At 43.5% G+C, this 24,465-nt stretch overlaps 1 protein-coding gene across 8 annotated transcripts in view; it reads right to left on the reverse strand.

Annotated features, from left to right (window-relative positions):
• tnk2b (tyrosine kinase, non-receptor, 2b) overlaps nt 1-24,465 on the reverse strand; it is a 308,398-nt gene that overhangs the window by 66,234 nt on the left and 217,699 nt on the right. For all 8 annotated transcript variants that reach the window (XM_068042395.1, XM_068042396.1, XM_068042398.1 and 5 more), the window contains 5 exons: nt 20,474-20,626; nt 19,428-19,705; nt 14,943-15,069; nt 10,470-10,616; nt 1,699-1,793 (listed from right to left, as the gene is read on the reverse strand). In XM_068042395.1, coding sequence (XP_067898496.1) covers nt 1,699-1,793; nt 10,470-10,616; nt 14,943-15,069; nt 19,428-19,705; nt 20,474-20,626 — 800 coding nt within the window. The remainder of the gene's footprint in view (nt 1-1,698; nt 1,794-10,469; nt 10,617-14,942; nt 15,070-19,427; nt 19,706-20,473; nt 20,627-24,465) is intronic.

Raw genomic sequence — 24,465 nt, forward strand, 5'->3', positions numbered from 1 at the left:
TCAGCTAACATGAGGAACAGCACACTATTCAGAAACTCTACACCTCAACCTGTTTCCAGAATCAGTTTGCAACATGCCAGAGCCACACAAGTGGAAAATTACTCGTGAGTGGGTGGATAGAGACTGATGCCAAGTTTCACTGAACAACCTTATAGTCAAAAAAAAAACCCAACTACTGATGCTAATCTATATTGAGAGCTGTATGGTGTCCAATGGAGCTTTAAGAATATAATTAGCTTACAGAAATATCCCTCTTTATCACAATGATTCCCCCCTCCCCCTTATATCCAACCACCTGTGAATTTCCAGGATTGGGCTCTGTGCCAGAGGTCCGCAATTCCAAACTGGTTCTGGTTTGCTCCCTTCTGAAATTCAGCAAGGGCATAAAAGTTCATTCCTCTCAACTTTTCTTTCACACTCCTCTCCTTTGTAACATCTGATTCCAACCGCAGTACATAAGCATTGGGAGTCCTTTTGGTACAATGAACACATGTCCATTCTTCATGTCTGAGCCGGGACAATGTGGCTTGGCAGGCTATTCAACTGTCTGGGGCATCGCAGCAGAGTCGATTCCTATCCACATCTGATTTTCAAACACTCGCAATTCCCTGCAGGAGTCACTGGACTCCAATGAGGCACAGTATGCCTGACGATTGATCACCACATTTCCAAGAAGCCTAATTGCAGCTTCGACCAAGATTAGCCATCTCGGCACAGACCAAGGATCAAACCTTTAACCTGGCAGATCTGTCACAAAGAACAAAGAACAGTACAGCACAGGAACAGGCCATTTGGCCCTCCAAACCTGTGCCGATCTTGATGCTTGCCTAAACTAAAACCTTCTGCACTTCCGGGGACCGTATCCCTCTATTCCCATCCTATTCACGTATTTGTCAAGATGCCTCTTAAACGTCTCATTCAGTGCTAAGTAAGTTGGTGCCTTTACCAAATTAGATATATGGGGAATTTTTCTTTTGTTGTTTCTTCAGCAAGTAAGGAACTGAGGTTCAACATATGATGGTGACCTTCAATCTCCTGTATAGGCACAATATGATACCTGCAGAGAAACTCCCCTGGAACTCACCTGGTTGCATATATTCATCTCACTTAGTGCAGAGATTAATTTGCATATCGAAGTTAGAATTATTTGTTACTAATTTCAACACTATTCCTTAGCTTTGCTATTTTGTCACCAAAAAGCAAACAAAGGACATAATCAAAGGACTTGTCCTTACAAATGGAGAAAAACCATAAAGTCCTGCTGATCCTAGGTGTGTTACTGTGTTGGTGCTTGTTTTCACATTAACAAAAAAAGTTATTCCCCTGCCACTTGCTCTGACAAGTTTCTTCCCTCTTCTCCATTAACTCCAAAGGCATTAACTTCTTGCCAGGATAATTTCACATGTACCCACTAGTACTGTGCCCAATTTTGCATTAGCTCCGTATGAACTTCGACAGCAAGTGTTGGCATGCTATTCAACTTCAGGGGCCATCACAAGTGAACACCTGTCCTCACCCAATGTCTATATGTGTACTTCCTACAAGGGTCCCTGGATAGTGAACAAAGCAGCAGAAGCTTTTCCTCACCTAACCCAGGACGCCAAGGCCAATTGCCGTGCTGACTGAGATCAGCAAAATGCCGCTGTATTACGGACAATAAAATGCTGTTGCAGCTGCAATATGCAGACACTCACATACCTGCCCTCGATGACTGTGATAACATCATTCATCTGAATCTGCAGTTTGTCCAGTTCACTGAAGTCCTGCAGTGCTCGCATGTCGGTGGGCTGGGCCTGTGCCACAAATACATCTTTTAGCATTGCAGACACAAAATTCAATCTCCTAAACAAGCTATTACTTTGCCACTGGAGTGAAATGTGAGAACCCAGGACAGACTAACACCAAAAGGTAGGACCCATTTCCATCCACAAACACAGGGGCACCCAAAAATCAATCCAGAGCTCCAAGTAGAGACCTGAAAAGTGTGCTTATTCCTCAGCAGGAAGGCTGGAGAGACAGCAAGAAATTAACCCAGACTGCTCATACTTCCTGTTGCAAGCACGTGCAACATGCAACTGGATGAGGCCTGCCGTACCTTTCCAGGTAAGGAATTAGTGAAATGAGAAGAAAATCGAGAGGGAGGAATAATTATTTTTTTAATTTAAAAAAAGTATCACTGAACATTTGGGAGCTATGTAGAAAATTCTGTATTTAATTTGAAAGCTATACAAAGATTCCGAACATCAGCACTCCTGATTCTAACTGTATTCTGCTGCCCCATAACCTCAAAGCAGCACTCTGGTAGCCACTCAGCAGTTTCATATTTTGATGAACTCAAGCTGCTTTCTTTTGGCTATAAAATTTTCTGAACGTTAATCCTGTGTTAAGTAAACTAAACTATTATTAATTGAACTTTTCAGCATTTTCTTGACATAGGTTATTCTTAATTATTAGCTTTCATCTATCCTCTCCTCACGGTCTGTGGTATGTCTGTGCCTTATCCCTGCTTCAACTCCCAACACGTTGAAACAGATTTGAGATAATCCAAGTCACTTCAGGTTGAATGCTTCAGCATTGAGTGCCCTGTAGATATGATATCTGTATTAGAACGTGGCAGATGTAAATTCAATCTGTAGCAGTCTTCCTCAACTATCATGACTTCAACACTGTATCCCTGGGTCTCTTCTGCTGAACTGCTATTTTTTAAAGGTAGCCCTGGGATCTCACACCTCTCAGAGGGCTGTCCAGTGGAATAATTACTATTAATTCCACTTGTCGGATCAGGTCCATTCCCTCGGATTTAAATACTGTCTATTAAGCACCTTTACCAGTGCAGTAACTAAAGTGACAATATTGATATTCACATAGGCATCAATCTACCCCTCAGCTCTGGTTCACTTCAAAAAACTGTTTTTATTCATCTCGTTTAAGTTAAGCATCTGAGATTGTCGTTGAAGAAATTCTCCACAGACTCTGGCTAATCTCTTCCAAAACTGAACCGGTAGTTTGAACAATACCTTTGATCAATCATTTTGACAAAATATGGGTGCCTCATTATTTCAAATATTTCAGATTTATCTCCAGTGATTCCCAAGTGACTCAACCACAGGCACCAGTGGAACTCCTAGCTCCAGCAACAGCTATTTTAATACTGATATATAAAATACTTAAGTTCGATAGAAAAAGATGCCTCACATTGCCTATTTCCACTCAGCTGTCTCAGCACCTGCTCTTCAATCTAGTTTTTACCCACTTGTTAGTTCCTCTCTACTACCCATGTATTGCAAAGCTTAGCTATCTTAATCTAATTGGGAACCTCACTGCCTACATAACTTAATGTTTCCCCCATGTCCATTCTTGTGCATCTTAGTATTGCTCCGGACCTGAGCCCATCACCTCTACTTCCCCTCTTCTCTCTCTACTCCCCTTTTCTCTTTACCCATTCCACTATCATGCCTCATTTCTTTTCTCCATCCTCATGTAACCACTTCACAAACCCCAATTCTTCAGTACGCATCCTCCTTCTAGTTCACATGCCGCCTTCCCAGGCTTGACTCCCTCTTAAATAGTCATATGGCTTCCTCTATGCCTCTCAGGAGGGTCCATGGAGGTACTCATCACTGCCGCCTAACGAACCTCAATTGCCTCATCTTATTCTCTCCACACCATTCCTGACCTGTGCACCTAAGGGGGACTAATCCTGCCAACCTTCTTGCTGTCCCTCTCATCACTCTCTGACACTGTAAACTCTGCCAGTAGACCCAACTATCACTGCCCCCTCCGCATCTCCCTCCAGAATGTACGTTCGCTTGTTAGTAAAGCCCTGCCATCCATGAGCTTATTGTGGATGATGAAATCGATATTATGGCCTTGACAGAGACACGACTGAGGAGTGATGATGCCTTTCCTTACAATCAAGTTTCCATGCTAGTTATACCTTCCACCATTTGCCCATCTCAAACCATTGCAGTGGTGGTGTAGCCCTCATCTTTAAATCGCACCTTGATCTGTCCCCCTACTCCTCTGGCAACGTCTCCTCCTTTGAGCATCTCAGCTTGTTCCATCCTTCATATGTTACAAAGATAACAAAAAGACAAAACTAAAGGCTCTGTAACTGAATACATGTAGCATTCATAACAAAGTAGACGAACGGATAGCGCACAATGAAGTAAATAAATATGATCTGATAGCAATTATGGAGACGTGGCTACAGAATGACAAGGATTGAGTCCTGAATATTGAGGGGTATATGACGTTCAAGAAGAATAGGAAGCTAGGTAAAGGTGGAGGGGGAGCACTCTTAATCAAGGATGGCATTGGTGCAATCGTTAGAGATGACCTTAGTTCAGGAGATCAGGATGTAGAATCGGTTTGGGTGGAGATGAGAAATAATAGGAGAAAGAAGTCACTAGTGGGAGTGGTCTACAGGGCCCCTAACAGTGACCATAATGCAGGACGACATATACAAGAAGAAATATTGGGTGTTTGTGATAAAGAGATAGCAGTAATCATGCGTGATTTTAATCTACATATAAACCGGAAAAATCAGACTGGCAATAGTAGCCTGGATGAGGAGTTCAGAATGCTTTTGAGATAGGTTCTTAGAGCAGCACGTTCTGGAATCAACCAGACAGCAGGTTATATTAGACATGGTATTGTGCAATGTGACAGGATTAATTAATGACCTCAGAGTAAAGGCACCTCTAGGTAGCAGCGACCACAATATGATTGAATTTTACATCCAGTTTGAAAGACAGAAGAGTGAGTCTAAGACTAGTATTTTAAACTTAAATAAGGGCAACTATGTGGGCATGAAAGATGAGCTAGCTGAAGTGAACTGGGTTATAAGGCTAGGAGATAGATCAATAGAGAAGCAGTGGTAGACATTCAAGGGGATATTGCAGAATACTCAGGATAAGTATATTCCTACTATAAAGAAGTTTCTAAGGGGAGGACCCACCATCCGTGATTAACTATAGAAGTTACGGAAAGCATCAAACTTAAGGAAAAGGCATATGATTGCGTAAAGATGAGTGGCAGGTCAGATGATTGCGCAGAATATAAAGAATGGCAGAGAAAGACTAAAAGGTTAATCAGGAGAAATTAATTAGAGTATGAGAGGAAGCTAGCTAGAAATGTAAAAATGGATAGCAAGGGTTTCTACAGGTATTTAAAAAGTAAAAGAGGAAGCAAGGTGAGTGTTGGTCCTCTAGAGAGTGAGAATGGGGAGTTAAATAGTAGGCAATAAGGAAACGGCGGATGAAATGAATAAATATTTTGCTTCTGTCTTCACTATAGAGCATATAAAAAAACATTCCTGTAATAGCTGTAAATTAGGAGGTGGAAGGGAGGAACATGGTGAAATTACAATCACCAGAGAAGCAGCACTAACCAAACTGATGGAGCTGTGGGCTGACAAGCCCCTGGGTCCTGATGGGCTTCATCCTAGGGTGTTAGAAGAGGTGGCTAATGAGGTAGTAGATGCGTTGGTGTAAATTTTTCAAAATTCGCTAGATTCTGGAAAAGTTCCATCAGACTGGAAAATAGCAAATATAACCCCTCTTATTCAAGAAGTGGAGGGATTGGGGGGGGTGGGGCAGGAGACAGAAAACGGGTAAGTATAGGCCAGTTAGCTTGACACCTGTCATGGGGAAGGTGTTAGAATCGATCATTAAGGACGCTATAGCTGGGCACTTAGAAAAACTCAAGGTAATCGGGAATAGTCAGCATGGTTTTGTGAAAGGGAAATCATGTTTAACCAATTTATTGGAGTTCTTTGAAGGAGTAACATGCGCCGTGGATAAAGGGGAGTCAATTGTACTGTACTTAGATTTCCAGAAGGCATTTGACAAGGTGCCACTTAAAAGGTTATTGCGCAAAGTGGGAGCTCATGGTGTAGTGGGTAACATAATAGCATGGATAGAAGATTGGCTGGCTGGCAGAAAACAGAGAGTATGCATAAATAGGTCCTTTTTTGATTGGCAGGAAGTGACGAGTGGATGTCTGTGCTAGGGCCTCAACTTCTTACAATTTATATCAATGACTTAGATGAGGGGAGCAAAGGCATGGTAGCTAAATTTGCAGATGACACAAAGATTGGTAGGAAAGTATGTTATGAAGACGACATTGGAGCTTGCAGACCGATATAGATATGAGTGAGTGGGCAAAAATCTGGCAGGTGGAGTACAATGTGAGAAAATGAGAAGTTGTTCACTTTGGCAGAAGTATAATAAAGCAGAGCACTACTTAAACAGAGAACGACTGCAGCACTCCGAGGTGCAGAGGTATTCTAGTGTATGAGTCACAAAAAGTTAGTATACAGGTACAGCAAGTAATAAAGAAGGCTAATGGAATGCCATCCTTTAATACGAGAGGAATTGAAAATAAAAGTAAGGATGTTATGCTTCAGTTATACAGGGCATTGGTGAGACCGCATCTTGAATACTGTGTGCAGTTTTGGTGTCCTTATTTAAGGAAGGATGTGAATGCATTGGAGAGGGTTCAGAGGAGGTTTACTAGATTGATATCTGGAATGAGCAGGTTGTCTTATGAGGAAAGGTTGGACAAACTGGGCTTGTTTTCACCGGGAGTTTAGAAGAGTGAGGGGAGACTTGATTGAAGTATATAAAATCTTGAACGGTCTTGACAAGGTGGATGTGGAAAGGATGTTTCCTCTAGTGGGGGAGTCCAGAACTAGGGGGCGCTATTTTAAAATTAGGGGTTGCCCTTTTAGGACAGAGTTGAGGAGAATTTCTTTCTCAGAGAGTTGTGCGACTTTGGAACTCTGCTTCAGGTAGTAGAGGCAGGATCATTGAATAATTTTAAGGTGGTGGTAGATTGATTCTTGTCAGGCAAGGGAATCAAAGGTTATCAGGGGTAGATGGGAGTGTGGAATTCGAGACACAAACATATCAGCCACGATCTTATTGAATGTCAGAGCAGGCTAGAATGGCCGAATGGCCTAGTTCTGCTCCTAATTCGTATGTTCGTACATCTCTCATTCATAATCCTTGTTCTGGATTGCCCACACAAATATCACTCCAAATTTCTCAGATATCTTCACTGCTTTCCTTCCTCTGCCTCTGTACTGCGCAACTCCTCAACCTTGGTTATTTCAACCTCCATATCAACTCTTCATGTTCCCTCTCCTCTATCCCCAACTCTGCTATCCACATACATGGCCACTCACTCTATTTTAATTATCTCACACAGCCTCGCAACCACTATCTTTACCATCACAGATAAGGCAATCTCTGATCATTTCTTTGTATTGCTCTCTATCCACATTCCCCTTCCTGCTCCCAAGCCTATTTGTTTCTGTGTCCTTCCCTAAAAAAAACCTCTCGCTCAAGTTACTTACCAATGCACTCAAATTCCCAACTGTCTAGCCTTTGGCCTTTAATTCATCATGACACCCAGCAGCTATTGATTTGCTAAATCACACACTCACTACATTTGATGCCCTTGTCCCTAATCATGCTCCTGGTACACTCCTCATCTCCGATCCCGTAACCTCAATGGACACAGACTTGAATATCTTTGGTGAATAAATGGACAATCATTCATCACCAAATCTGGCTAGACCACTAAAAGCATCATCAGGCAATGCTCTTCATCACTAAAATTGCTCATTATTCAAAAATCATCCAGGAAGGCAACGATAACATCTGGCTGCTCTGCACCACCACTACCCATCTTCTTAAACCTCTCCCCATCTCCTCCACCCTCATCTCCAACAATGAGTACGAGGAGCTCATGGACTTTATTGTTACAAAGAGATCAGCTGCCTCTGCCCTCCCTTTCCGAGCCCATGGGTTTAACTTCCTTCAAGGATCCCCCCCTGCCCTAATCCTGAATTCATATCTTCCTCTAGCTTGTCTTTCTCCACTCATGCCATCTGAAAGCTCACCTGATCGATCAGACCCACCTCTTGCTCTCTAGACCCTATTCCTACTAAACTGATCACCCAACTTCCCTTCTTGGCTCCCATGCTCGCTGACATTATTAATGGCTTCTCCGTCATCAGGTACTATTCCCCTTTCCTTCAAATCTGCCGTTATCAATGCGCTTCACAAAAATCAAACATTTGACCCCTCAGTCCTTGCAAACTATTGCCCCATCTCAAATCTCTCCAAGGTCCTTGAACATGTTGTCACCTGCCAAATCCATGCCCATCTTTCTCAGAACTTCTTGTTTGAATCCCCCCCCAATCAGGTTTCTGCTCTCGTCGTAGCACTGAAATGTTAACAAAGCCAGAAATTACATCCTGCTTAACTGTGATGAAGCTAAACTATCCCCCCTTATCCTGTATGCAGCCTTTGTGACAGTGACCAAGGATAATGGTTTCTGTATTCCCAATATTTAATTGGAGGAAATTTCTGCTCATGATCCAACTCCTCTCCACTTTTTTTTTTTAACAATTAGATTAGCGATACAGCACTGTGGCCTAGCTGCCTGGTTTCATTTTTATCTATCCAGTTGTAGCCAGAAATTCAGGTGCAATGACTTCTCTTCCCACTCCCACACCATAACCTTGGATGTCCAAGTGTCTATCCTTGGCCCCCTCCTTTTTCTCATCTATATGCCTGCCCCTTGGCGACATCATCCGAAAACATGTCGTCGGTTTCCACATGTATGCTGACGATACCCAGCTCTACCTCTCCTTCTTCATCTCGAAATTGTTAGACTCCTTGTCCAACATTGGATGAGCAGAAATTTCCTCCAATTAAATATTGGGAATATAGAAACTATTATCTTTGGTCGCTGTCACAAACTCCTTCCCTTGCCACCAACACCATCCCTCTCCGTGGCAAATGTCTGAGACTGAACCAGACGGTTCGGAATTTTGCTGTCATATTGGATTCCCGTGATAAGCTTCCTATCATATATCCACACCATCACTAAGACCACCTATTTCCACTTCCATAACATTGTATGACTCCGCCTTTGCCTTAGCTTATCTGCTGTTGAAACCCTCATCCATGCATTTGTTACCTCTAGACTTGACTTTTCCAATGCACTCCTAACCAGCCCTCTATGTTTTACCATCTGCAAACTTAAGGTCATTCAAAACTTTGCTGCCTATGTCCTAACTCACACCAAGTCCCACTCTCAATGTTCCCTCTAATTTTTTTGATGTTGTGCACAGCCTGTGCATTTCAATTTTAAACATTTTGCCATGGTCAAGCACACATGTTGGGCTGAATTTTATTCGGGCGCCACACTCCAAGGTAGCGCCCTTTGAACTCGGTGGGGTGCCCACATTCAGCGGCCGCCAAGGAGCCCCCGCGATATTTAGTGCGGGGGGGGGTCATTTAAATAGTGGGGGCGGAGTGGCTGCTCCCGATGACGTGTAGAGGCAGCCTCCGCGGCCCCGGCAATGGTGTCCAGCGCCACTGCCATTTTTAAAAGGCTTTAAGCTCTTACAAATACTTTAAATTCTTAAACGGGCAGCAGCATTAAAATTTTATTAAACACTAAAAGATATGCAAATGGCCCTGCCCCAATCCCCCAACGGTCATTTCAATGCCCAAAATGACCAACACATTCCTTTTTTCCTACCCGAACGTTACCCCCTAAACTTATAACATTTGGCCCACAACCCCTTCCCACCATCCCCACATCCAATAAAAACTGATTTCCCAGCTCTTCCATCCCTCCCGCCCTGAAATTTTTATTACTCGCCCCCTCCCCACCAGGTTCTTGCCTCGGAACTCCGTGCAATTGTAATTGTAATTAATGTCAATTTAAATATGCAGATGAAGGGCCTGCTGCCAGGCGGTGTAGGGGCCGCACCGACGTCCCCCGCTGCCGGTAATATTCGGCGGGCCCTTCACGATGTCGTGGATTGAGGCGGGCCTCTCCCCGCAACATTTTACCGGCGCCGCTGAGGGGCCAGTAAAATTCAGCCCATTATCTTAAACAGAACAACTTGTCAGCAGCTTATGTGATACCTCTTAGGTTTCTCTCCATCTGTACATGTATGCACCTTAGAGGCACCACTGCTACTCACCCACCTCCTCTGTGCTCGCTGATCTACATTGGTTCCCAGTCAAGCAATGCCTTAATTTTAAAATTCTCATCTGTGTTTTTAAATCCCTTCATGGCCTTGCAATTCCACATCTCTGTAATCTCCTCCAGCCTTCAACCACCACCACCGCACCCCACACCCCCCACACCATCCCACATCTCTGCGTTCCACTAATTTTGGCCTTCGGCATCACTACACCATTGCAAGCCCTGTCTTCAGTTGCCAACTCTGGAATTACCTGCCTAAATCTCTCCACCTCTCTTTACTCTTTTAAAACCTACCTCTTTGACAAAGCTTTTGGTCATCTGGCCTGCTATCGCCTTCTGTGGCTCTGTGTCAAATTTTCTTTCCATAATGCTGCTGTAAAGCACCTTGGGATGTTTTATTACTTAAAAGATGCTATATAAATGCAAGTTGTTGCTGTTGTATGTTAACTCACCTCAATCAGAAAGTCTCTGAGAGCCACAAATGTGGGTCGATCCTCAGGTTTGTGCGCCCAGCACTGCAGCAAAACATTGTAAATATCCTGGGGGCTGTCTTCAGGCCTTTGCAACCTCTCGCCCTCCTTGTCAATCTTGTGCAAGATCTGGAAAGCGGAAAAATATTACAATATTTTGGCACACAAAAACAATGGGCCAGGTGAATGAAGAAATGTAAAAGATAAAGATAAGCCCAGCAACTGCAGGCCAGTCAGTTTAACTCTGGTGGTGGGGAAACTTCCAGAAGCAATAATTTGGGACAAAATTAATAGTCACTCAGACAAATGTGGATTAATTACGGAAAGCCAGCATGCATTTGTTAGGGAAAATCATGCTTAACTAAATTGCTGGATATTTTTGAGAAGGTAACAGAGAGAGTTGATGATGGTAATGCTGTTGATGTGGTGTACATGGCATTTGATCAGTACTACACAACAAACTTGTGAGCAAAGTTATAGCTTATGGAATAAAAGGGACAGTAGCAACATGGATACGAAATTGGCTGAGTGATAGGAAACAAAGAGTAGTGGTTAATGGATGTTTTTCGGATTGGAAGAAGGTTTGTAGTGGAGTTCTCTAGGGATCAGTGTTGGGACCCTTGCTCTGCCTGATACATATTCATGACCTAGACCTTGGTGTACAAGGCATAATTTCAAAATTTGCGGATGATATGAAACTTGGAAGCATTGTGATCTGTGCTGAGGATAGTGTAGAACTTTAAAAGGACATAGACAAGTTGGTGGAATGGGCAGACAGGCGGCAGATGATGTTCAATGTGGAGAAATGTGAAGTGATTCATTTTGGTAAGAACAACATGGAAAAACAATATAAAATATAGGGTCCAAATCTAAAGAGGGTGCGGGAGCAGAGGGACCTGGGTGTATATATACATATGTCATTGAAGGTGGCAGGACAGGTTGACAGCGCAGTTTATAAAGCATTCAGTATCCTAGGCTCTATTAATAGGGGAATCGAGTGCAAAAGCAAGGTTATATTAAACTTGTATAGAACACTGGTTTGGCCTTAAGTGGAGTACTGTGTCCAGTTCTAGGAGCCACATTTAAGGAAGGATGTGAAGACATTGGAGAGAGAGCAGAAAAGATTCACGAGAATGACTCCAGGGATGAGGGACTTCATTTATGAAGATAGATTGGAGAAGTTGGGACTGTTTTCCTGGGAGAAGCGAAGGCTGAGAGGAGATTTGATAGAGATATTCAAAATCATGAGGGGTCTGGGCAGAGCAGATAGGGAAAAACTTGCCACTTGTGAGAGGATCAAGAACAAGAGGCACAGATTTAAGGTAGTTGGCAAAAGAAGCAATGGCGACATGAGGGAAAACTTTTTCACACAGTGAGTGGTTAAGATCTGGAATGCACTGCCACAGTGTGTGGTGGAAGCAGGTTCAATTGAAGCATTCAAAAGGGAATTAGATAGTTGTCTGAAAAGGAAGGGCAGGGTTTTGGTGGGAAGGCGAGGGAATGGCACTAAGTGAACTGCTCGCTTGGAGAGCTGGTGCAGACACAATGGGCCGAATTGCCGCCTCCTGTGGTGCAACAAATTCTGTGATTTTTGTAAAATAAGCACAGTCCCACAGACAATCCATAAACATAGCAATGAATGTGCACACACATCCGTAGATGCACATACATAAGCATGAACTAACCATTAATAAGTTTGCTGGTCACTGGGTAAAACAGTTACTTCTGCAAAACTAATGTCATCTGTAATGTCCTGCTTAAGGCACAAACAATGCAAAACTACATGCATGTAATTATGCATACACAAGTTCAGCCATAAATACTCTGAACTACATGATTAAAAACAGCTGCACACACCTACTCGAGGCAGAGACAAACAAAAACATGCACGTAGTGAAACACACATGAGCTCTTGTGTACACATATCTGTAGCGACACATACACATGCAGCGACTAACCTTAAATAAATGTGCTGAAACATACCAAAATAGACAGACAGCTATACCCAGAGGCACATACCTATCGACACCTTTGGGCCACATACAGGCATTTGCATGGTGAAACATACAAAAAAATGGCAGTGACAATCAGAACTTGGGCTTGTAAGAAAGGTACGGCAATAATTATGGGTGATTTTAATATGCATATAGACTGGATTAATCAATTTGGCAAGGATAGCCTCAAGGGAGAGATCATTGAATGTATTAGAGATTGGTTTTTGGAGCAATATGTTGTGGAACCAACCAGGGAGTAGGCTATTCTAGATTTGGTATTATGTAATGAGGTGGGATTAATTAATGTTCGCATAGTTAAGGATCCTCTAGGGAAGAGTGATCATAGCATGCGAGAATTTCAAATTCAGTTTGAGGGCGAGAAACTAAAGTCCCACACTGGCGTTCTGGAGTTAAACAAAGGTAGTTATATCGGCACGAGGACAGATTTGGCCCTAGTGAACTGGGCAGGAAGACTAAAAGTTAGGACAGTTAATGAGTAGTGGAAGATGTTTAAGGAGATATTCAATTCCTCCCAACTAAAATATATTCCAGAGAGGGAAAAAACATCCATGGCTAAGCAATGAAGATAAGGATAACATAAAGACAAAAAGTAAGGCATACTATATTGCAAAGGCCAGTGGTAGGCTGGAAGATTGGGAAACTTTTAAAGATCAACATAGGGTTACTAAAAATGTAATAAAAAGAGCAATGGTAAATTATGAAAGAAAACCAGCGCAAAATATAAAAATGGATAGCAAAAGCTTCTATAAGTATATAAAAGGGAAGAGAGTAGCTAAAGTGAATGTTGGTCTCTTGGAGGTGGTAACTGGGGAGTTAACAGTGGGGAACACAGAAATGGCGGAGACACTAAATCAGTATTTTGCCTCAGTTTTCACGGTGGAGGACAGTAGTACCATCCCAATAATAACAGGTAATGCAGAGGTTATAGAAAGGGAGGAACTTAGAACAATCATCATCACCAGGGAAAAAGTACCGAGCAAACTATTGAGATTGAAGGCAGACAAGTCCCCAGGGCCTGATGGCCTACATCCTAGGGTCTTAAAGGAAGTGGCAGCGGAGATAGTGGATCCATTGGTTATAATATTCCAAAATTCCCTGGATGTGGGAAAGGTTCCAGTGGATTGGAAAAATGCTAATATAACACCCTTATTCAAAAAGGGAGGGAGGCAGAAAGTCGGAAACTATAGACCAGTTTGTTTAACATCTATCATTGGGAAATTGTTAGAATCCATTATTAAGGAAGTAATAACAGGACATTTAGAAAGTCAAAACACAATCCATCAGAGTCAGCATGGTTTTATGAAGGGTAAATCTTGGTTGACTAATTTGCTAGAGTTCTTTGAAGATGTAACAAGTAAAGTGGATAATGGAGATTCTGTAGATGTAGCATATCTGGACTTCCAGAAGGCATTTGATAAGGTGCAGTACAAAAGGTTAATACACAAGTTAAGATCACATGGGGCTAGGGACAATCTATTAGCTTGGATAGAGGATTGGCTAACCAACAGAAAACAGAGAGTTGGGATAAATGGGTCCTTTTCTGGTTGGCAAGATGTAACTAGTGGGGTGCCACAGGGTTCGGTCCTCGGGCCCCAACTATTTACAATCTATATTAATGACTTGGATGCAGGGATAGAAAGTACTATAGCCAAATTTGCAGATGACACTAAAATAGGTGGGATAGTAAGTTGCAATAAAGAAATAAGAAATTTACAAATGAATATGGATAGGTTAGGTGAATGGGCCAAAACTGGCAGACGGAGTTTAACGTAGATAAGTGTGAGGTTATCCATTTTAGTTGGAAGAATAGAAAGGCAAATTATCTAAATGGAGAGAAACTTCAGAGTCCTCGGGCATGAATCGCAGAAAATTAGTATGCAGGTGCAGCAGGTAATAAGGAAGGCAAATGGAATTTTGGTATTTATTGCTAAAGGAACAGAGTATAAAAGTAGGAAAGTGTTGCTGCAACTGTACATGGCATTAGTGTGCCCGCACCTGGAGTATTGCGTACAGTTTTGGTCCCCTTACTTGAGGAGGAATGTAGTTGCACTGGAGGCAGTTCAGAGGAGGTTCACTACATTGATACCAGAGATGAGGGGTTTGTCTTATGAAGAGAGATTGAGCAGTTTACGCCTTTACTCTCTAGAGTTTAGAAGAATGAGAGGAGATCTAATTGAGGTATGAAAGATGATTAAGGAGATTGACAAATAACCCATTCCTCTGGTGGGGCAATCTAGAATGAGAGGTCATAGTTTTAGGATAAGGGGCAGCGGATTTAAAACGGAGATGAGGAGAAATTACTTCTCTCAAGGGTCATGAGTCTGTAGAATTCACTACCCCAGAGTGCAGTGGATGCCGGGACATTGAGTAAATTGGAGGAGATAGACAGATTTTTAATTAGTACACACACGCACACACGTAGGCATGTTTAGTCCAGTACCTGGCTACCATTAAGGCCTATCCAAGGCTCCTGGCCGTATGTATACATCTCCCACAGAGTGACACCAAACATCCAGGTATCGCTGGCATGTGAAAATGTCCGAGTCTTCAGACTTTCAGGGGCACACCTACCAAAATAAACAAACCAGAGACATTCGATATCAGTAAAGGAACAAGTTTTAAAATCAACAGAACTAAAACAGGGGTAAGACATGTATTTCCAGATGGATTTTACAACAACAGGATTTATAGCTGCCAGTGACAAAATCAAGGCTGTGCTCGAAAATTCAAAGTAGAATAACTCTGCAGCTCACTATTCTTGGTTAAGTACTACAACTAGGGCAGAAAATTACTACATAAAATGGCAGGGTGGCCCAAATAAGTATTATTACTATGAAGAAACTGAATACCAACATATCCTTTTTACTCTATGTAAGCTGTTCTCAGATCACTTTGCAAAAGTAGAACAGCACAACATAAAGGCAGAGATCCAGTGCGGTATTAAATGAACAAAACCTCAGGAGTCAAATTTCTACAGTCATGCCCCAACTGGGCACCCTCAGATAGGTAATGGAGTAACTAGAGTTTCCAGCATCACAGGGCAGGCATTTGAACAAGATTCAACCAAACTTCCGCGAGCTCCTGACAGTGAGAATGTAGTGCCCTCCCACTTATCCTCACAAACTCTGGTGGATTCAGTGCAATAGGGTGATGGCATACGTGTGATCCCAGTAAATGTGCCAGGATTGTGGTCCATGGATTTTTATACCTTCATATTTAAACCAAGGAACCAAAAGTTGATACTGGTATCATCCGATCCGCTGCCTCTGCCCCACCTGTCCCTTCCCCTAACCCACTGGGCCAAACTTCGTCCAAAGCTCACCACACCAACACCCCCCACCCCGCCCCCACCACCCTAGCCCTGAACTCGCATGTTCTCTAGTTTTGCTCCTATCTCCCTTTATGCCTTCTCCAAGGTCATCTTGTCCAGGAGACCCGCATTCTGCTCCCCGGCCCCTATTTGCATTAAATGCTGATGACCCAACTTTCCTTCCTCGCTCCCATGTTAACTCCTATTGTTAACAATTCTCTCTCTTCATGTACTGTCACCCTCTCCATCAAATCTCCTTCCTGCAACTCCACGTTTGAATCCCTCCAATTAGGTTTCTGCCCCTGTCACAGTAACAAAAATGGCTTTTTATCAAAGACACAAATGATATCCTATGTGAATGTGACAAAGGTAAATTTCCCTCTTTGTCCTTCTCGACCAGTCTACAGCCTTTGACTTGGTTGACCACACCATCCTCTTCCAACGTCTCTCCACTGTTGTCCAGCTGGGTGGGACTGCGCTTGCTTTGCTCCATTCTCATCTTTCCAAGTGTAGCCACAGAATCACGTGCAATGGCTTCTCTTCCCTTTCCCACACCATTACCTCTAATGTCCCCCAAGGATCTATCCTTGGCTCCTCCTAGTTCTCATCTACACGCTGCCCCTTAGCAATATCATCCCAAAGCACAGTGTTAGTTTCCACATGTACACAGACAACAGCCAGATCTTCCACCACCTCTCTCGGCACCTCGACTGTCTCTAAATTGTAAGAATCCTTGTCCAACATCCAGATTTGGATGAGCGAAATTAAATATTGGAAAGGCAGAAGCCATTGTGTCTTCTGTCCCCAGTACGAACTCCATTCCCGAGCCATTGATTCCATCTCTTTCCGCGGCAACTGTCTGAGGCTGAACCAGATTGTTTGTAACCTCGGTGTCATATGTGAACTTCTGATCACATATCCGCGCCATCACGAAAAACACCTATTTCCACCTCTGTAACATCGTCTGACTCTTCCACTCCCTCAGCTCATCTGCTGCTGAACCCGCGTCTGTATGTTTATTACCCCTAGAATTGATTATTCCAATGCACTCCTGGCTTGCCTCCCATGTTCCACCATCTGGAATCTTGAGGTCATCCAAAACTCTGCTGCCCATGTCCTAACTCGCACCAAGTCCCATTCAGCCATCACCCTGTGCGAACTAACCTACATTGACTCCCAGTCAAGCAATGCCTCAATTTTAAAATTCTCATCCTTGTTTTCAAATCCCTCCATGGCCTTACCCCTCCCTATCTCTAATCTCCTCCATTCACATAACCCTCTGAGATATGTGTGCTCTGCTAATTCTGGCCTCATCAACATCCTGACTTTAATCAATCCACCATTGTTGGGCATATCTTCAGCTGCCAATGCACTAAGCTCTGGAATTCCCTCCCTAAACTCTCTGTTCTCTTTTCTTCTTCAAGACGCTCCTTAAAACCAACCTCTGACCAAGCTTTCGGTCATCTACCTTAATATCTCATGTGGCTTGGTGTCAAATTTTGCTTCACAACTCGGCTGTGAAATGCCTTGGGACATTTTATTATGTTAAAGGCACTACATAAATACAAGTTGTTGTTGATGATCACTTATAGGAGAGAAATCATTATTGAATAGATTTCTTTTGGGCCTCCTTATCTCGAGAGACAATGGATACGCGCCTGGAGGTGGTCAGTGGTTTGTGAAGCAGCGCCTGGAGTGGCTATAAAGGCCAATCAAGTGCCATAAGCTGCAAGGCTGTGGACCAAATGCTGGAAGGCGGGATTAGAGTCAGAGAGTTATACAGCACAGAAACTGGCCCTTCGGCCCCTGTTTCTGTGCCGGCCATCAAGCACTTAACTATTCTAATCATTGAATAGATACATAATATATATCTGACTTATTAGCAATTGGTGGTAAATTAATAAATGTACAGTAACAATGCTCAATAATTCTTCCATGTGAATATCAAAAATACATCATGATTAAATCCTCTGTCAAATTACAGAGCTATCATTAACCCTAGGTTTACAGCAGGGGTGTTTGTGCATTAGCAAAATTAACACTTGTTTTGCTGATGGATGAGATTGAAGCTCATGGAACACCATTGGCACAAAAACAACTTCTTTTCAACATTACTGGCATTACAAACTATATCAGTGGAAAATAACCCACTGCAACTTGTTTATAAAAGTTTTGATAAGAACTAAATTAGCGTACAGCACAAATGTCACTGCACTATACTGCACAGCTCAACAGACAAATGCAATGTTATTACCCTGCAGTTAGAACAGACTCACACAATGTCACTGCACTACACTGGAGTTTGCACATACACACGCAGTGTTACTGCACTACTCTGCACAATTCAATACACACACAATGTCACCACACTACTCTGCACATTTAGAACAATGGACTCAAGATCACTTCACTATACAGATAGAACAATGGATTCACGCATTGTCACTGTACTTCATTCACAACTGGAATAAAAAATCCTTGGAACATGGTTACTGCAGCCCAAAGCACTTTTTAAAAAAATCCTCACATTTAATTAAGCCTGTTCATGCAGATTAATGAAATTGCTTTAGCACCGTGTTCAACGCTCAGCAATGCAAACACAAGTGATTAAGAGGTGGCAGTTCCGCCACCTCATTCCCGATCACCTCTTCAGCAGTTTGCGCTTTTTTTTCCCTCTTTCTCCAACTCCTTCACCACCTCCAGAAACATGGAGCTTTGTGGATCAATGCTGCAGCCAATGTGCTCCCTGGCCTCGGATAGCAGGAACTCCCACCTGGCTTTCCCCTCTCTGTACTTAATCTTCAACTCACACTTCTCCCACCTCCAGTCTTCAAACACGTTGCCATGTTTACCGCAATCAGATTTTGTCTCATGCACTGCTTCTTCGGAGCTCCAGCTCCTTGGCCTGGAGATTGCTCCTCATCTCTTGCAGGCTGGGCTCCCACTTGCTGTGGTGCTGGACCATCCCCTGCAGCTGCCCCCAGTCTGGGACAAAGGGCGGTGGTTGGAACCCTGCAGACAGCCCTGTGCCTACTGTATAGTTTGCACTCAGCCCACTGGCTGCACTGTCACTCCAGGCTCTTCCGATCGACAGGTAGAAGCCACTCAGGTTCAGGCATCATAACAAGCCACTGACATCCTTGGGCCCAAGGTGGGGCTGCACACCAGCCCCAGTGGTACAAACCTGGCTCCTCAGGTAATTTAATGCCCAATAGGCCGTGGAATCACCATGCCAAGAGCATTTTGAAGTTACCAGGAATAACAAGGTCCACAGTTTCATTTAAAATTGAGAAATGAAAACAAATTCCACCTCCCCCTGCCTGCCCAAATTTGTGCTGCTGTTAGGTTTCATGCAACAGGTTTTTCTCATTGCAATGCACCCACAGAGCACTTAAATATAACACAATTGATGGGAGTGGAAGAAACTGTTTCCATCGATTTTATCACACTGGGATATATCTCTTCCTTCAACAAGGAGGAATCAAAGCAGCTGATGTTTAGCACCAGTGCTTCCATAGTTTGCAGGGAACTACACTCTTCTGAGTGATTGAACTGTGCAAGTTCCAGTTCTGCATGGGTGGCATGATTTTAATGCAAGTAACTTCCCACACGTACCAAGCAAAGGGGACCTTGCGATGTTCCTGCATGACGTAGTGATCGTCGTTCTGTGGAAGAGCTCTCATGAGTCCAAAATCTCCAATTTTCACCAACTCGTTCGAGGCCAGCAAGATATTCCTGGCTGCCAAGTCCCGGTGAATGAAGCGCTTAGACTCGAGGTAAGCCATGCCATTTGCTATCTGTATTGCATACTGGCACAATGTCGAGATGAGAAAGTAACCTTGATTTTTTCTCAAACGATCCAGTAAAGAACCAAGAGGGGCCAATTCCGTAACCTGAAGAAAGCAAATGAATATTGTTAAAGGAATCTGTAAGTAGTAATAAAAAGCAAGTGAATTCAGCCTGACAGAAAGTGCATTCTTAATGAAACAATGGAATACAATACTTCAGCCCTGTCCATTTTTTTGCTGAAATAGAATGCTCAGAAAAGGAGTTGGGTGATGCACTGTCATTTCACTTAGGAATCTAGCTTAAAATCAGGCTGGACAAAAGTTACTACAGTTTCCTCACTCTAATCGGGAACTGGAGTGCTTGGGGGTTGGAGAGAAAACTGCCCAGTAGAACCATGTAATCTTTGTAAAATGACTGATTCTAGTCCTAACAATGAGGATTAATGTTCCCGTCCTCCTATTAAGTGAACAAATTTGGCCAGTCCCCATCCAGTTCACAATGAGCATAAATCCACAACACAAAACTGCTTCAAATTAAATGCAACAGGTATTAATTTGGCAGCTTCACCCAGCGAGACCATAAATGTTGGAAATGGAAACCTTACGCTGCTGAACTTATAGTTAAGACACATTATCAGGGTGTAGAAGTGGGAACATAAGTTGCAGCTGCTCTGTGCTGTTATAAATCTAGGACTGATGCTGTCAACTCATGCACAGTGGAAAACTACAGGCATTTTGCAGCAGTAGCAATACCTGTCACCTTATTCAGCAGCAGGCTTAAAAAACTTAACTGGAGGGAAGAGGATATGAGGCAGAAATGGGGACAAAATAAATTTGACAGTTCCTCTGTAATCACTCTAAAATTCTTCTTACCATTTTCATAGGGTGGGTCAGTACAACCCCATACAAGCGGATAAGGTTGAGATGGTCAAGAGAATGCATGGCATTGACTTCTCGTATAAAATCATCCAGGGCATCAGGTTGGTTTAATACATCTGTTTTCAAGCACTTCACAGCCACATTCATCTGGTAAAAAGTAAATTAGAGTTAGCTTCAAGTACCAACTACTCATTTAAAAGGTGTCTGGATATGCAAGTCAACTGCCGTAACCTACAGGACTACAGATCAAATGCTGGAAGGTGGGATTAGGCTGGGGGGCTCGTTTTTCGGCTGGCGCAGACACGATAGGCCACATGGCCTCTTTCTGTGCCATAAACCTTCTACGATTCTACCTTTATGAGCTGTAATCCAGATATGGCTAGACCCCCTATTAATATGGATGGTGTTACTCCAGAAAATTTTTCAGGACAACAGAGTATCAACAACTAAAGGATAGAGGGATTCAGTTCAATAATACAACTCGCAGTTTTAACAACATTCCTAAGGCAGACTGATAAAGAAATTCACCCCTACCAGTCATGGGACTTGTGTCAGCATTTACATAGTATTTACAGCTGAGTAACAGTCCATTCAGCCCAATAGGTCCCTGCCGATGTTCATGTTCCACATGAGCCTCCTCCTACCCTTTTTTTTTTAATGCATGCATGGGAAGTGGGTGTCACTGGCTATGCCAGCATTTATTGCCCATCCCTAATTGCCCTCGAGAAGGTGGTGGTGAGTTGTCTTCTTGAACCGCTGCAGTCCATGTGAGGTAGATACACCCACAGTGCTGTTAGGAAGGGAGTTCCAGGATTTTGACCCAGCGACAGTGAAGGAATGGCGATATAGTTCCAAGTCAGGATGGTGTGTGACTTGGAGGGGAACTTGCAGGTGATGATGTTCCAATGCATCTGCTGCTCTTGTTCTTCGAGGTGGTAGAGGTCGCGGGTTTGGAAGGTGCTGTCTAAGGAGCCGTGGTGCGTTGCTGCAGTGCATCTTGTAGATGGTACACACTGCTGCTACTGTGCGTCGGCGGTGGAGGGAGTGAATGTTTGTGAATGGGGCGCCAATCAAGTGGGCTGCTTTGTCCTGGATGGTGTCGAGCTTCTTGAGTGTTGTTGGAGCTGCACCCATCCAGGCAAGTCGAGAGTATTCCATCACACTCCTGACTTGTGCCTTGTAGATGGTGGACAGGCTTTGGGGAGTCAGGAGATGAGTTACTCGCTGCAGGATTCCTAGCCGCTGACCTGCTCTTGTAGCCACGGTATTTATATGGCTACTCCAGTTCAGTTTCTGGTCAATGGTAGCCCCTAGGATGTTGATAGTGGGGGATTCAGCGATGGTAATGCCATTGAATGTCAAGGGAAGATGGTTAGATTCTTGTTGGAGATGGTCATTGCCTGGCACTTGTATGGCGCAAATGTTACTTGCCACTTATCAGCCCAACTTCATCAACGTATCATTCTATGCCTTACTCCCTTGTGTGCTACCCCTTAAATTCACCTATGCTATTCACCTCAACTACTTCTGTGGTAGCGAGTTCCAGATTCTAAGAACTCTCTGGGTAAATAAGTTTCTCCTGAATTCCCCATGTCATGTAGGCCCCCACCTACCAAGAATGAGGCACCTTAATTTCGCCACATGGACATTAAATTTCAAATTGTTGCTGGGAAGAAGAGAAGGCCTGTGACAAGGGGTTGCCAGGCCCCTGGCTGGAAAGACAGTTTGGCATATTAACAGACAGTGTTTGAAAGGACAAGACAATCCACAAAGCCAGAAGTGGTTATACTAGTCAGTCACGTGACTACCCTGCTGGCCAAATTGGGGAGTTTTAAATTGTAGAGACAGTGTTTGAACTGACAGAAAGCAGAATGTTCCTGGACTAAAGAAGACCTTCTGTCTGTCTGCCTGCTCCCATCTCTTTCTCACCAGCTTCTGAATCCATTGAAGACACATGAACCCCAAGAGAGAAAAGTCTCCTACAGTGGACAAGGTTTAAGAAGAATATTGGGCCCTAATGAAAAGCAAGATCTACCTACAAGCAAGGACTCTACAGTGAGCTCGAAGACCTGTAAAAAAAAAACTCTTCAGATATTGCCTCAAAATTTTTCACTTTATTTCTTCTGCTCTTTTCTATCCCTATCTGCACGTTTGTATCGTGTATGCATGCTAGCATGGGCACGTCGTGTATCCGTAGGCGTTAACCGAATTAGAGTTTAAGTTTACTAAAATTTCACTTTTCTTCTTTAAACCTAAGAAAGCCTGTTTGTACTGGTCTCTTTGCTTTATAATTGGAAAGCAGTGAACAAGGATTCACCAAGGAGGAGCTAAAAACACAATATGTTTAAAATTAAACCCTGTTACAGGTGAAGGCTGAAAGGGACCCCTAGACCTCTTTCTCACCTGATCGTACCACCTATTAAATTTAACAGTGAATATCTTATATTTATGGCCCCTAGTTCTGGTCTCGCCTGCAAGTGGAAAGGTCTTTGCTATGTCTACCCTATCAAACGCTCTCATAATCGTAAAGACCTCTATCAGGCCACCCCTCAGTCTTCTCTTGCCTCAGCCTATTCCTTCTTTCCCGACAGGTATACCTCTCAGTTCTGGTACCATTTTGGTAAAGTCAGAATGTGGGAGTAGGGCAGCATTGTCACTGCAGCAGTTTGGACCGGCAGATGGTAGAAAGTATAGCCAGGTGGGGAAGCTTCAGTAGGGGACAAGGTGCGATCATTCAGTAGTCACGTTTCCGTCAAGACCACGATGTCAATGCAATTATTCACAGCAAAGTTGCGAATGGAAAGGGCCTTGTCCACAAGTGAATGAACATTCTGGAAGGAGACACACAGATCCGCTGGCAGATTTCAAGGAATCAGTAGTGGAAAGTGTGAGTGGAACAGAAAGGAGGTTGATGTATACTGACGACTCTCAGCTATACTTCACCATAATTTTTCTCAAATGCTCCACTGTTGCGAAATTATCGGACTGCTTATCTGACATCCAGTACTGGATGAGCAGAAATGTCCTCCAATTAAATATTGGGAAGACTTGAAGCCATTGTTTTCAGTGCCCAATCCAAATTCAGTTCCCTAGCTACCAACTCTATTTTTCTTCCTGGCAACAGTCTAAGATGAAACCAATCTGTTTGCAACATTGGTGTCACATTTAACCCTGAAATGAGCTTCCGACCTCATATTCGTGCCATCGCTAAGACTGCCTATAAATCCCCAGGGCCTGACCAGGTGTATCCTAGGATGCTATGGGAAGCAAGGGAGGAGACTGCTGGGACCCAGGCAGAGATTTTTGCATCATCGTTAGCCATGGGTGAGGTACTGGAAGACTGCAGGATAGCTAATGTTGTGCCTTTATTTAAGAAGGGCAGCAGGGATAAGCCAGGGAACTACAGGCCGGTGAGCCTTACATCAGTGATGGAAAAGTTATTGGAAGGGATTCTGACAGACAGGATTTATATGCATCTGGAAAGGCATGGGCTGATTAGGGATAGTCAGCATGGCTTTGTGCGTGGGAAATCATGTCTCACGAATTTGACTGAGTTTTTCGAGGAGGTGACCAAGAGGATTGACGAAGGCAGGGTGATGGACGTTGTCTACATGGACTTTAGCAAGGTCTTTGACAAGGTCCCGCATGGTAGGCTGGTCCAGACGGTTTGAACACATGGGATCCAGGGTGAGCTAGCAAATTGGATACAGAATTGGCTTGGTGATAGGAGGCAGAGGGTGGTAGTGGAGGGTTGTTTTTCAGATTGGAGGCCAGTGACCAGTGGTGTGCCACAGGGATCGGTGCTGGGCCCTCTGTTGTTTGTCATGTATATTAATGTCTTGGTTGTGAAGGTAAGGGGCATGATTAGTAAGTTTGCAGATGACACCAAAATTGGTGGTATAGTGGACAGTGAAGGAGGTTGTCTAAGGTTACAACAGGATATAGATCAACTGGGAAAGTGGGCAAGGGAGTGGCAAATGGAATTT

The sequence above is a fragment of the Heterodontus francisci genome, chromosome 11, assembly GCF_036365525.1.
Source record: "Heterodontus francisci isolate sHetFra1 chromosome 11, sHetFra1.hap1, whole genome shotgun sequence".
In the NCBI taxonomy this organism is placed as follows: Eukaryota; Metazoa; Chordata; class Chondrichthyes; order Heterodontiformes; family Heterodontidae; genus Heterodontus; species Heterodontus francisci.